Source organism: Balaenoptera physalus, assembly GCF_965194825.1.
Source record: "Balaenoptera physalus genome assembly, chromosome: 16".
NCBI lineage: Eukaryota > Metazoa > Chordata > Mammalia > Artiodactyla > Balaenopteridae > Balaenoptera > Balaenoptera physalus.
The window spans coordinates 30,313,205-30,327,467 of NC_138898.1; the positions used below are offsets into that span (position 1 = coordinate 30,313,205).

At 51.1% G+C, this 14,263-nt stretch overlaps 1 protein-coding gene across 1 annotated transcript; it reads right to left on the reverse strand.

Annotated features, from left to right (window-relative positions):
- Positions 1-860: 860 nt before the first annotated feature.
- On the reverse strand, positions 861-11,347 carry DDRGK1 (DDRGK domain containing 1). The gene is made up of 9 exons (XM_082428545.1): positions 11,168-11,347; positions 9,744-9,950; positions 8,696-8,808; positions 8,366-8,467; positions 5,104-5,226; positions 4,734-4,772; positions 2,070-2,126; positions 1,492-1,540; positions 861-1,161 (listed from the first exon to the last, which is right to left on the reverse strand). Exons 1-9 carry the CDS (start codon positions 11,256-11,258, stop codon positions 995-997), a joined length of 948 nt encoding a protein of 315 aa, XP_082284671.1. The 5' UTR covers positions 11,259-11,347; the 3' UTR covers positions 861-994.
- Positions 11,348-14,263: the final 2,916 nt, after the last annotated feature.

Sequence of the window (14,263 nt, forward strand, 5' to 3'; positions counted from 1 at the left end):
AGGAAGGCTCTGTTCTGGGAGTCTGATGTCCTGTCTCCCCATCACCATCTACATAGACCGTTTCCTCCTTGACCAGAACAGAAAGCTGCCTCCTCCTCCACCAGGCACCAGAGGAAGTAGGTGGTTGTGTTTAGGCGCCATCTTGCATAAAAAATACACATTTAAACACATGCCTCACCCTCAGCACAGCAGGAAGCTCATGCCATGAACAGCCCACAGGAACCAGAGTGCTGACCCTACAGGAGACACACATCTCCCATCTCAACCCACTCTCGAGCATATGGTCCTTACATCCACCAGTGCGTGGAATCACCCACACCATTCAAACTTTTTGTCAAGGATGTAGAGTTGAATTCATGTGAGGTACTATATGAAGCAATGTCCCTCCACTGCACAATTCTATCCAGCTCAAACAGGTCTTCCCCTTTCTTCTCCCTGTCCCACAAGCAGCTGGCCCAGCCTCTCTCCTCCCTGACCTCCCTTCCGTCCCTCTTAAGGCTGATGTTCCCTAGGACTCTATCCCTGGCACTTCTCATTAACTCTTCTTCCTAAGGGCTCTCATGGTGAGAACTCCTTCCTCAGTTCGGGGAGATGTGGCCCAAGAGGATTCCCACTTTGGCTCTGGTAAGGTAGGGGAGGAGGAGTAAGACCTCATCCAGGCCTTGGGGGCTGGGCTTGCAGGACACAAAGGAACAGAGTAAACGCTTTTTTTTGAATGAATGAATGAATGCATGCTTGATAAGAACGGAACTTGTATCTGCCTCCAAAGGACCCCACCCCCACCCCCAAGATATATTCTGAGGCTGAGATTTTCACCTGCTCATCTAGCACCTCTTCTGCCACACCAAGCCACACCAAGCTCACCAGTGCTCATAGACCTTTAATCTATAACTGCCTGGCCACACTCCACCACTGCCCCAGGATGGAAGGGAGGGATAAAGATGTATAGCCAGCTAGACCATGCCAGCTCTGAGTCCAAGAGGGAAGGGCTAGGTCAGGCTGGGACCTGGGCAGGGGGCTCCCGGCCCCAGGCGATGAGGGAGTTGCTGGCCTGGGCAAGCTCGGTGATGGATACCCGGCCCCGCTGTCGGATGAAGTTAGCCATGGCAGCCAGTTCCTCCGGGGTTATGTAGATGAACTTGCCCCGGTCGTCAATCACACCTGTCGGGACATGCAGGTTGTGGGGCTGAGCCCTCCCCACCTGGCGTGAGGATTCCCACCCACCCGCCCCTCCTGCCTGCCTACTTGGCCTCTCCTGGCTGTACCCAATCTTGGCTAGGTGAGTCAAATCAGGCTTCCTTGCCTGTCCTCGTCACTCAAAGCCATCCCCAGGCCTTAGCGTGTCCTCCTTATAACTGCATCCCCCTCCTCAGTACACTGCTCCCCCAACCCGGGGTGGTCATCCTACCTCTGCAATAAGTCCCTGCAGCACCACGTGGCTAGATACTCCCCAAGGCCAGGGCCCGTAATGACTGATTCTTATCCTCTCACCTGTAAGAGTTCCCTCAGTCAGCAGGTCCTGGATGCGGTTTATGGTGTCCTATGAGGAGAACAGTTCTCAGAGCAGAGATGGGTGCTGCCGTCCCCAGAAAAGGCACTCGCAACCTCCCTCCCACCACAGCTAAATCTACTCCTCTCCTTCTCATGGCCACCCTGCAATGTGACTCCATGTTTCTCCTTTGGAGGGACCGAGAGAGAAGGGGCTCTGGTCCTGGGACCCTGCAGGACCCCTGAGAGAGGCTCTCTTCCAACCAGGGGAGAACCGTTGGTGACATTTGACCGAGAAGGCTGGTATAGCCTGTTGTAAGACAGCTGTCAAGGTAACTGGATTTGGGCTGCTAAGAGTGATGGGGTTTAGACATTTTTCTTTTTTCTCCCTGCCTGTTTTCCAACTAGTTAGAAAGGCAGGATTCCTGGGGTGCCAAGAGATTCCTACACTCTACTCATTCTTGGTTGGGGGCAAGGTGGAAGGGGCATCAAGACTTTCCATCTTTAGGGCAGGCCCTCTCTTACAACCACACAGACCCCATGGCCACACTCCATGTAACAGGCCACCTTGTAGGGCTTACCTGAGTCCGCAGGCCCACCTGGGAAGCCAGGTCTTCCAAGAGCACAACCTTGGACTGCTACAAACAAAAGGAGGAAAGGGAGTGAGGCTGAGCTTGAGCAAATCCTTCTCAGCACTGGAACCCTCTGAAATTGGCATTCTGATCCGATCTGCTCTGGGTGGCTGGATAAACACTGTGTAGATTCCTATGGGAGAGCCTTGCTCCCTTCACACACGACTCACGCACTCTCCCAACTACCCGTATGGAGAGACACACACATTCATAACCTCTCTCATTCCCTTGCTTGTGGGCAGAGATCTGCCCGAAACTACCACCTGCCCCCCAGGCTCCTGGACCGAAGACTACCCTGAGACAGACTCACAAGTGGAAAACCAAGCACAGCTGCCACCTTCTTCTCTGCATCCAGACGTATCTTTCTAACATCTTGGGCAAGTTGGAAGGGGAAGCACCATAGAGATGAAGGGGAGGGGTGACAGTCACCAAAAGCTATTTGAAAAAACTTTTTCTAGGACTTGTATTTGCTGAGAACCTGCCAGGACAAGGTACTGAGAAGGTGTTGGGGAAGCAATGTTGAAAAAGACATAGCTCACAGCCCCGCCAGGAGGAAGGTGAGAATGTGGAGAAGAACAGAGCAGATAAAAGGCCCCAATAAGCCAGGACCTCGGTAGAAGCTCATTCTTGCCTCGCCTTTGCTCAAGGACCCCTGGCCTGGAGAGTACCACAACCCTGACACGCCCATACTTCTTTTTACCCATCCTCTTCACACCGTAGGAGCCCCCCCTTAAAATAACCGTTGATAACACTGCTCAGTGCTTTCCACACACAGCCATGTGCCACGTGCCTCCCTCACATCCTCAGGAGAAACATTAGTTCCCAGGGATGCAGCTGAGGGTCCACTGCTGGATCCTACACATGCACCTGCCCCCGCCTCCCCCGCCTCTCTCAGCATATGACTTGAGAGAAGGCGGTCTTTTGCGTTTCTGTGCATCTTCCATAGCAAATGAGCTGGGGTAGGAGTGACACGGTGACACCGCCCCAGCTGCAGATGGCATGTGACTGTTTGAAATGCCAAACCGAATACGTAAGCAGGGAGGCAAGTGAGCGGCAGTTGGGCCACAGTGTGGGCAAGCACAAGGTGACCTGGCCAGCCTGCCTCTATCTACAAAGCAGGGAGTGGGTGCTGGGCTCCGAGCGACAGCTCAGAGTGGGAATATGGAGTCAGAGACCAGGTGGTCTCTGAAAACCTGGCCTGAGGGGCTGCTGGGGCCAAAAGTATGTTTGGCAAAACAAACCAACCAACCCAGCCTCAATCAGAGAGAAGAGTGGAGTAACAAGAGCAAGCTATGCCTGTGCACATAACTGCTGCGCACAGAAACGTCCCTCCAATTCTGAAACCCTAAGACGAAAGGGTCCATCCCCTTGGAGCCAAGAGGAAGGTGGGTAGGCTGAATTTTGGAAGTTCTCCTTCTCCCTGCAGACAGCAGCTCTGGGAGAATCAGCTAGCATAGGCTGGAGAGACTTCTAAACTCCAAAAGAGTTTGGAGAACCCCCAGAAAATGGCCCCTCCAGAGAGGTGCTGAGAGCGAGGGCTGGCACTGCCCTGGGTACCTTTTCTCAGGCCTCTGCCTTGGAGAGGGGGACCTGAAGCTGATGCAGGAGGGCTTCCTGGAGGAGAGACTCAGGACTACATTGCTGCCCACCGGGTAGGTGGGGACAGTGAGCTCCAAACAGCAGCAGGAAAATGTGAGATACCCTGCCCAGGGTTGCAGCCCTCAATCAAGTGTGCCAGGGTGGAGAATGGGCTCCATCAGAGGGGAATGGCGGCAGTCTGAGGGAGCCTTCTCCCTCTCAGGAGCCCTGGTCCCCAGCTGTGAGCCTAGCCCCTCGCCGGCTGGGAGGTGTCTAAACCCCGCTCTCTTCTGGGAGAGGTGGGGGAGGGTTAGCAAGCCCCCGGCTCCTTGGTGCCCCTGGTTACCACTCCCACTACCGCCTCCGCTCCCTCTGCATTCCTTCCCTCAGCCGCCTCTGCACCCCTTAGCTGCACTTGAAAACCTCTCCCCTCATCGCATCCTTTGTGGGAGAGGAGAAGTTGCTTAGCAGCAAAGCAGAGCAGGACGTGCTTATGCAATGCAACCCGGAGCAGTATCCGGGAGGCCTGCGCTGCAGCTGTACACAGAAGGGGGCACACCTGCTGCCCTGCCCCAGATTCCAAAGGAAACATCATCCTATATCCCCCGGAAGACCCAAGTTCCTGGTTGGGAACACACAGCAGGGGATGCTTGTTTCACCTCAGTAGAGCCTCAGTATGACAGAACTGGCAGAAAACACACGTGAAGAAACTTGAAAACACAGTGACTCACTGAGCATGGGGTCTGAAGAGCAGGGAAACTGTCAAACCCTAAGCGTGAGGAAGCGATCATAGACTCGCACCTCCCACACAGACCAGGTGCTTCTCCACCTTTGGGGTCAGAGAAGAAGGGACTCTCCTGTCCAGGACCCCAGCAGCTCAGCCTCTCTTGGTCCACCTGCCCACTCCTGCACAAGCTTGAATGAAACGCCTGCAGCCCCCGCTCAGGCCTACTCCCTCCAGGTCCTGAAGATGCATCCAACATGCACACAGGAAGCAGGCAGCTGACACCCAGGTTCTGCTCTGTGGCTTCTTACCTTAATGTAGTTGATGAACTCGGCCAGGAAGCTGTGGGACTGGAGCAGCAGAGAAATCAAGGTGAGTGTCCCCCTGGCAGGGGCCACAGGGTCTATGCCTACACACCTGCCCATCTGAGTGCCACTTGCCTGCCCTGCCTGTGTGCCTGTCCAACCACCTGCGTGAGCAGTAGAGCCTCCTGTGGTGTGGGGATCAAGGCACCACTTCTCCCAAAAACAAGGTCTCAGCCGCTAGAGCCTGCTGATCCTGATGCCCACCCGCCTCTCACTGCCTGACTGGGGAGGCAGGTGAGGAGCAGCAGGGTGTCTGGGATGGGGTGGCTCGTCTTTTTGGGCACAGGGAGGGGTTTCCTAGGGGTGGTGGGCCCACCTGCTCCTCAGTCATGTTCTCGCCCACACCCTCTTCCTCCACCACGAAGGCCTCCTTCAGTTTCAGATACTCTTCATGCTCCCGCTGGGCCTGCTCCTCCCGGGCTTTCCTCTCCTCCTCCTCCTGTGGACACAGAAGAGGCAAGAGTCAGATATTTTAGGGTGAGTGCCCACCCTATCCTGTTCTGGTCTCTGCTGCCCCCACAGGGCAGCAGAGCATCCAGCCCAGCCCTTTCTCAGGGACAGAGCTCCGTTAAGACCTTGATCCCTCTGGCCCCTAAGCTGAACAGCAGGATCCCTCTTCTCAATCAGTTCCATCACCTCCCAGAAGAATGCTGCTCAGCCCCCCTATCCCTGAAAATCCTGCCATGAACCCCCCCATAATATCCTCCAGTCACCCCCCCTCCCACTTCCTGTCCTGTCATGTCCAAACTTCGTGAACAAACACCCAGTTTCCCTTTCCCCCCAATCATCCATCCATCCAGCCCACTCCAATCCGGCTTCTGCATACTCAGCTCCACCAAAACAAGTCCTGCTATGGTCTCACCCATGTCCTCCAACCACAAAAGCCAAAGGACAACCATCAGGCCTCATACCCCTGTCTTCTCAGTGGCCTGGGGCAAAGCCAACCATCCCTTCTTCCCTCCCTTGGCATCCAGACCCTACCCTCTCCTGGATTTCCTCCTGTTCCTTGGGCCATTCTTCCCGCCTCCTCCATCACTCAGCCCTGTCCCTTCTTTCTCCTTCACTCTCTGGGCCACCTCACCATGCCCACAGCATCAACAATTATGTCCTTGCCAGTGGCTGCCACAGTTGTATCCCCACCCAAATCTCTCCTTGCAAACGCACGACTGCCCAAGTGGCACACCCACTGGGCTGTCTCACAGGCACCTCAAATTGATTATGTCCCAGAAAGACCCTGTGATCTACTCCCCACACATCTGGTACTCCTCCTGGGCCCCTGGCTCAGTGAATCACACAACCATCTGGCCAGATGCCCTGGTCAGAAATGAGGCCCCATCTACTTCTTTCTTTAACTTCTGGAAAACTTGATCCACCCATGTCACTCCATCACCAGCACAACCTAGTGCAACAGTCTCGCCCCAAATCAACCCATTTTCCAGAATTCTCAGAACGATCTATTTTAAACATGAAGCTAAAGCTGGGACACGGAATATACAAGATGAGCCTGGAGCATTTTGCAGTGTCAAAAGTAAGAAAGTACTTAAAAAAACAAAACAATAAAGGTATGTCAAAGGTACACAGGAGCCAACTAAAAGAGCTCCCAGTGGCCAAAGCTGGAACAATCTAAGCAAAAAAGTCAATAAGATAGCATTGGATAGGACTTCCCTGGCGGCCCAGTGGTTAGGACTTTGCACTTTCACTGCTGAGGGCCCAGGTTCAATCCCTGGTTGGGGCACTAAGATCCCACAAGGCACGTGGCAAGGCCCAAAAAAAAAAAAAAAAAAAAGATAGCATTTGGATTATAATACTAAGTTCAAATAAATATCCATAAGTCCATGTGGATACAAATAAACAATTGGGGACTTCCCTGGTGGCACAGTGGTTAAGAATCCGCCTGCCAATGCAGGGGACACGGTTCAATCCCTGGTCCGGGAAGATGCCACATGCCGTGGAGCAACTAAGCCCGTGCACCACAACTACTGAGCCTGTGCTCTAGAGCCCACAAGCCACAACTACTGAGCCCATGCACCGCAACTACTGAAGCCTGTGTGCTCTAGGGCCTGTGCTTCGCAACAAGCCACCGCAATGAGAAGCCCGCAATGAGAAGCAATGAGAAGCACTGCAATGAAGACCCAATGCAGCCAAAAGATAAATTATTTAAAAAAAAGAAAAAAATTTTTAAAAATTGCTTTAAAAAAATAAAACAATTGAATAAAGAAAGAAGAAAAGATAAATCTGTACAAAAGAATTCCAAATACTTTATGTAAATACTCTCCTCTTAAGAAGGTGGAACATAGCTCCCTACTCCGTGTGGGCTGTGCAGTGACTTGTTTCCAAAGAAGCATGGGAAATGGGGAAATCTGGCAAATGTAACCTTAGCCAGGTGATCAAGGTTAACATACTAGTGATAAGTCAAGTTGATAACATGTACCCTTGCTATGTTGTGGTGAGGATGACACTTCATCTCCGGTCTTCCTTCCAGAAATCTATAACCCCCAGTCTAACCGTGACAATAACATAAGCCAAATGCAAATAGAGGGACATTTTACAAAATACTCGCCCAACAGTTCTCAAAAGTGTCAAGATCATCAAAAGCAAAGAAAGTCTGAGAAACTGTCACAACCCAGAGGAACCTAAGGAGATATGACAACTAAGTGTAATGTGGTATCCTGGATGGAACCCTGGGAAAGAAAAAGGATATTTGGGGAAAGCTAATGAAATCCCAATAATGTGTCAAATTCACTTAATAATAATGTATTAATATTAGTTGTGAGAAATATACCACAGTAAGGTATGATGTTAATAATAAGGGAATCTGGGGTGCAGGGGAGAAGAGTCCCAGAATATTTAAGGTGCATTATTAGGATCAATATTCAGAAAGGTAAAAAACTCTCTCAACTAATGCCTCCCCTCTGCTATGTTCCAGCCCATCTGCTATAGCACCCATAGCCAGGCTTCCTGCCATCCAGTGTCCCTGGACAATAGGGCCAGTAGAGGCCAAAGGCACCATGCTATGGGGTCTTCCCAGCTCGGCAGCCCTGGCTCTCACCCTATATACCCCACATCTTTGTGATGTTGCCTTTCTTCGGCACCTGATTCTCAGAAGGAAGGAAGCATCTGGCAAACAAAGGTTGATTCACCACCCTTATTGCAGTGGCATCCATTCCCTGAGCATCTTCTCTATGCCAGGCCCCAAACAGAACCTGGTACAGATACGATCCACCATCTCTTACAATGTCCTTTAACAGCCTCAAGACCCTTGGGATCCAGAACCCCCACTCCGCCACCTTACCTCTCTGACCCCCTTCCTTCTTCCTTACCCTGCTCTAGCCACTCTGTCTCAATGTTCTTCAAATGCTTCAGGTGTGTCCAATAAATCACATGCACAAAATTTCAGTCTCAGGCTCACTTTTCAGCAGCAGCTTTACAGAGGCTGCACCTAGAGCTCAGGGACCAAATAAACCAGGGCCTGCACCTGGTTCAAGGCCCCTCTTCTAGGCGGGAGGTGTTGGGAAGCGGCATGGGTATCAAGGCTGCCTGGGCAGCTGTCAGAAGTCAGCATCGGGAGACTGGCTCACCTTCTGTTCCTCCTCCAAGCGAAGCCGCTCCTCCTCCTTTTTCCACTCTGCCTCACGCTGCGACTCCAGGCGTTTCCGCTCCTCACGCTCAGCCTCCTCTGCCTGGAGAAAGGCCTTCATAGGGGGCACATCTCCACCCCCAGCTAGAGCTTGCCCACCTCCCAAACAGGCCAGGCTAGGCCAGGCCTGGCCACAGACGAAGGTTGCAGGAGACGGAGACAGGCAAGCATCAAATACCAGCCCAGCATGCAAAGAGCCTCGAGGGGAGGGTCTGCCATTTAGAAGACCCTTTCCCACTTCTCAGAGCTGCACCCCATCCCTCCTGCTTGCCTCACGCTGGGCTTTTCGTGCTTGTTTCTCCTCCAGCTTCCGTAGTTTCTTAGCTCCAATTTTCCCTAACAGGTGAGTTTCCACTGGCTTCTCGATGTCTTCTTCCTCTTGGGCTGAGTATGGTCAGAGAAAGACACTGCAGGTCCTGACCATGGAAGACTGATGATGATGGATCCACCCTACCCCTTGTCCCTCTCCTTATGGGCAGATCTCCTTCCACTCACTTGCAAATACCACTAGCCCAGCTCTGCCCTCTAGAGGCCTCTGCCACGCAGAAATTCATCTGGGGGTGTGTGTGTGTTAGGTGTGGGGGAGGGGTGAAGGAATCATGAGGCAAGAAAACAGACGATAACTTTAGATCTGCATAGCCATAAAGAAAGCACTCTAACCCAAGGGTTAAGCCCTCAGGAAATGAGTGTGCCCACACAAGGAGAGTGCTGGAATAGAAGGAGTGGACTGAAGAACTCTTTAGGTCAATCTAAAGACTCCTGCCCTTGGACTTCCCTGGTGGTGCAGTGGTTAAGAATTCGTCTGCCAATGCAGGGAACACAGGTTTGATCCCTGGTCTGGGAAGATCCCACATGTCCGGAGCAACTAAGCCTGTGTGCCACAGCTACTGAGCCTGTGCTCTAGAGCCCGTGAGCAACAACTACTGAGCCCACGTGCCGTCACTACTGAAGCCGACGCGCCTAGAGCCCTTGTTCCGCAACGGTAGCCCCCGCTCGCCGCACTACAGAAAGCCCGCGCTCAGCAACGAAGACCCAGTGCAGACAAAAATAAATAAATAAAAAGACTCCTGCCCTCCCGTTTGGACACTGAGAGCCACAATGAAGGAAGAGGGGGTTGGCTCAATGGAATGGGGATCAGGGTCCAGAGCTGCTAGTCCCCGGGAGCAAAGCCTGGGTCCTAAGTCTCCCCTAACTACATCCTATGGCTCCCAGATATCCCTCCCACACTATGGCTTCACACCCCACTCTTCTGCCCAGCTTTGGGGGTCCCCTCACCCTCTAACCCAGGCCCTTTCTCCACCAGGCTGGGCCCCTCTCACCTGGGATGACGGCCTCCCCCTCATTCTCAACTTCTTCTGCCCAGGCCACCCGCTGGGCTCGACGCTGGGCCTGCAGGCGGCTGCCCAGGTCCCTGCGGCGCCGGGGCCTGCCCCCAGTTCTCTGCTCCTCGGGCTCCAGGGGCAGAGGCTGGGCCACTCGGCCTGCTACTACTGCCTCCTCTTCATTGTGCAAAGGCTCTTGGACAGCTGTAGGGAAGAGAAGAACCATGATTCTGTCCGGCAGCCCAAACCACCTCATGGCAGGGGGAACAGAGTCCTGGAAGCCTCACCCTCCTCTGCTCAACTTCCTCCAGGCTCCCGCTGCCCATAGCACAAAGTCCCAATTTCTCAGTCTGACTGTGGAGGCCTTCATAACCTAAACACAGGCCTTGGTCCTATGCAGCAAGATCACCCCATCCCTCCCACCTGTGCGGATATCTTTCTTTCCTCTCAAGGCCCCACTTTTCCAGTTGACCTGTCAGGAAACTACCACCCTGCAAGATGGAGCTGAAGCTCTACCTCCTCTAGGAAGCCCACCTTGACCTCTCCAGACCTCATCTGAATGCCCACGGCAGGACTGCATTTATCTGTTGCCTAACACCACCTGGCATGGTTTTATCTGGCACCCGTCACAGAGCACACCCGAGGGCTGAGTCTCTCCTCTCAGGAAGATTTGTTGGCTATTTGCCTTACCTCAGCTTCTCTGTGCCCACCCCCCTCCCGCAGATGCTCTGAAGTAGCTTGTGGGCCCAAGGAGGGGGAGAGACATATACACAAACCTATATGCTGATAAGAAATGATGGGGAGAGGAGCAGGATGGAGGATGACAGGTGTATCTGTTCTGTGCCCTGGAGGATGACATGGCCTTCCGGGCGGGGTGCAAAACAAGGAGGAAGGTGCATGGCCACATGGGTATTCTCCTTGAAGGTGAAGGAGAGAGCTTCCTGGAGCCACCTCATGCTCTGTTCAGCTCGTGGGTAGGTAGAAAACTTAGGTTCCCCCTTCTCGTCAGCTGCTCTGGAGCCCGCCTGGGAGGGATGGGAAACCCCTGTGGATCCCCCAACGGGCGCAGAGAAGGGCTGCCCGGATGAGGGATGGGAGTGCCCGCCAGGGCCTGGCCCTTCTGCAGTGCCAAGGGGCGGGGGGGAGAGGTGAGGCGAGGCTCTCTTTTGGGGCCAGGAGAAAGGCGTAGGTACCCTGCTACTCAGTCCGCGAGCCGCAATCCTGCTCTGCGGCCCCCCGCTGGTTCCCCTTCGCGCACGTATGCGCATGCGCGCAGCCTGCCTGCCGCGGAAGGCGCGGCTACCTCCTCAGCCCAGCCAGGCAAGTCGGCGCATGCGCAGGAGTCGCGGCTCGACGGCCTACAGAGGCTCCGGAGTCAGAACGCGCGGCCCCACCAGCCATGGCGTGGCGACGTCTCCTACCTGCTACCACCCGGCTCCGGCTGCGAGTCAGGAAGAGGATAAGGCCGACAAGCAGAGCCGCCGCCACCAAGTACACCACCGGGGCCACCATGGCAACGCCTTCCAGGTGGAACCAGCGCGTCCGCTCTGAGGCCCGGGATCTCCCAGGCCCCGCCTAACGCCCATGTGGCCCCTCCCGTTTCCCATTCTAGGCTCCGCCCACCACTCGGCCCCGCCCAGGCCGCACACTAAATTTAGAGGCCCTTATTTTTTTCTTAATCTGCTGTACAGCAATGAATGAATGAATTAATTAGCTGTATAGCAAAGTGATTCAGCTATACATATATATCCTTTTTTTTTGGCCTTGCTGCGCAACTTGCAGGATCTTAGTTCCCCAGCCAGGGATTGAACCTGTGCCCTTGGCAGTGAAAGCGCAGAGTCCTAACAACCGGGCTGCCAGGGAATAACCTACTTTTTTTTTTTTTTTAATATTCTTTTCCATTATGGTTTATCATAAAATACTGAATATAGTTCTCTGTGCTATAGGAACACAGAAAGTAGGAGCTTGTTTATCTATTGCATATATACCAATAATAGCTTACATCTGCTAACCCTAACCTCCCACTCCATCCCCCCCAACCCCTCCCCCTTGACAACCACAAGTCTGTTCTATATGTCTGTGAGTCTGTTTCTGTTTCATAGATAGGCTCATTTGTCATATATTAGATTCCACATATAAGAGATATATGGTATTTGGCTTTCTCTTTCTGACTTACTTCATTTAGTATGATAATCTCTAGTTGCATCCGTGTTGCTGCAAATGAGAGGCCCTAATTTTTAACTTTAAAATGAATTCTGGGGGAGTAAAAAATGTTTAGTGGAAATTATTGCAAATAGTTATGTGCAGCGTGACATTTATGTATGTTTAAAAAGCACTAAACAATACCACAGTGTTTATGGAAGCATACATATGCAGAAAAAGTTAAAAAGTTGCTTGGGAATGATACATACCAACTTCAGAATAGCAGTTACCTTTGGGGAGGGAAGAAGTTGGATGGCATTAACAGCAGAGATTTGCCTATATCTGTGACATCCGATCTCATTAAAAGTGGAGACCAAATCTTCTATATAAATAAATTGTAATATACTTTTGTACTCAGGCTTGCAATTTCATACCATTTTAAAGTAACTTATTGGGTTGTACAAGAATTATTGATCCAGTTTTCCATAGTGAGCACTAGGAAATTAAATACAGGGAATTTAAATTTTCTTTTAATTCTTGACACTGTTCAAAAAGAGAAACAAAACTGGGACTTCCCTGGCAGTCCAGTAGTTAAGACTCAGCACTTACAATGCAGAGGGCGTGGGTTCGATCCCCGGTCTGGGAACTAAAATCCCACATGCCATGTGGTGCGGCCAAAAAAACCCCAAAAAACCAACCAACAAAAAAAAACTGGGGACAAATTCTACCTCAATAAAGTTGTTTAAAAAAAAAAACCTAGGGACAGGATGTAAACTCAAGATTTTTTAAAAAGCAAATAACAACTAAACTACTAGGAATTTGCTGTTACAGTAGTATGAAGATTTTGTGTGTATGATGACATAAAGACCCCAGGACCCATGATGTGTGTATAGGGGAGGATTTGAAAAAATATGGACACACGTTAACACTTTAACATGTTAAATTGGAATGGTGGAAACTTGAGCATTTATGATTTTCTGTAATTTTGAAATAGTTCATAATTTATAAACAAGCAAAAAGGGCAGGACAGTGCTTTTAAAACATATAAATGTTGATGATCGTTGAAGCTGGCCAATGGTTATATAGGGGCTCATTATACTGCCTTTTTTTTTTTTTTGGTAAGTTTGTCATTTTTGTGCAAGTTTGAAATTTTCCATAATAAAAAATATTGTTAAAAAGTAAAAATTAAGACTTGATACATTTTTGTGTGTAATTTGCATGTGCATAGAAAGTTGTTTGGAAGTGCAAAACAAGAAACTGTCAATAGATATAACTTCCTTGCTGCCTCAGATTATATCACTTTCACAGCTTTCATTTGGAGTTCTCAGATTGTCAGGGTCCTGGACCCTAAGCATGTTGCTTAAGGTTTGTGGGCAGACTGAGTGGGGTGGAAGATGGCAGGGAGAACAACAGTGAGACAGCTGCTGCCCTGGTCCAGGTAAGAACAGAAGAAGGCTGGATTCATGACAGTAGCATTGGAGTGGTGAGGAGGGGACTGAGTCAAGAACTATTTCAGAGGCAGAATTGATAGGACCTGACAATCTCCTTCGAGGGCATGAATTGTCCTTCTTTGCTTAACTTGGTTTCCTCCACATGAGGGAAGTGCAATTCCAAAGCGATTTTCTGTCATATTCCTTGCTAAAGGAAATAAAAATTTACATTTTAGGGACTTCCCTGGTGGCACAGTGGTTAAGAATCCGCCTGCCAATGCAGGGGACATGGGTTCGAGCCCTGGTCCGGGAAGATCCCACATGCTGTGGAGCAACTAAGCCTGTGTGCCACAACTACTGAGCTGTGCTCTAGAGCCCACTAGCCACAACTACTGGGCCCATGTGCCACAACTACTGAAGCCAACGCGCCTAGAGCCCATGCTCCACAACAAAGAAAAGCCATCGCAATGAGAAGCCCGCGCACTACACTGAAGAGTAGCCCCCACTCACCGCAACTACAGGAAGCCCGCACACAGCAACAAAGACCCAACCCAGCCAAAAATTTAAAAAATAATAATTAAAACAAATTTACATTTTAATTCTAGCATAGGCTACTTAATGAATGAATAATGCAGTCCCCTTCCTTTCTGCTCAGAGAAACTAAGAACCTATCTACGTTGGCTCACCAGTTAAGTGAAGCAATCAATACATTTCTTTTTTGTTTTGTTGTTGCCTAAGAGGATTTCTGTCACTTGCAACCAAGGATCCTAACTAAAGATCACACATACACAAACTTCTGCATACAATTTTAGGTATTCACACATCTCTTTCCTCCCCCCACCCCCACCCCCGACCCTGCCAAGCTCTTGGGCTCCAAGACCTTCAGATTTATTTATCTAACTATTTACTATTTATTTATTGGCTTGCGGGATCTTAGTTCCCTGA

Bases quoted from the DNA above. Each gene is read 5' to 3' on its own strand.
- DDRGK1 (XM_082428545.1), bottom strand. From the start codon at position 11,258: ATGGTGGCCCCGGTGGTGTACTTGGTGGCGGCGGCTCTGCTTGTCGGC. The intron at 4,773-5,103 runs GTGGGCCCACCA...CTGCTGCTCCAG, and splicing joins AGAACATGACTGAGGAGCAG to TCCCACAGCTTCCTGGCCGA. The intron at 1,162-1,491 runs GTGAGAGGATAA...ATGTCCCGACAG, and splicing joins GACTGAGGGAACTCTTACAG to GTGTGATTGACGACCGGGGC.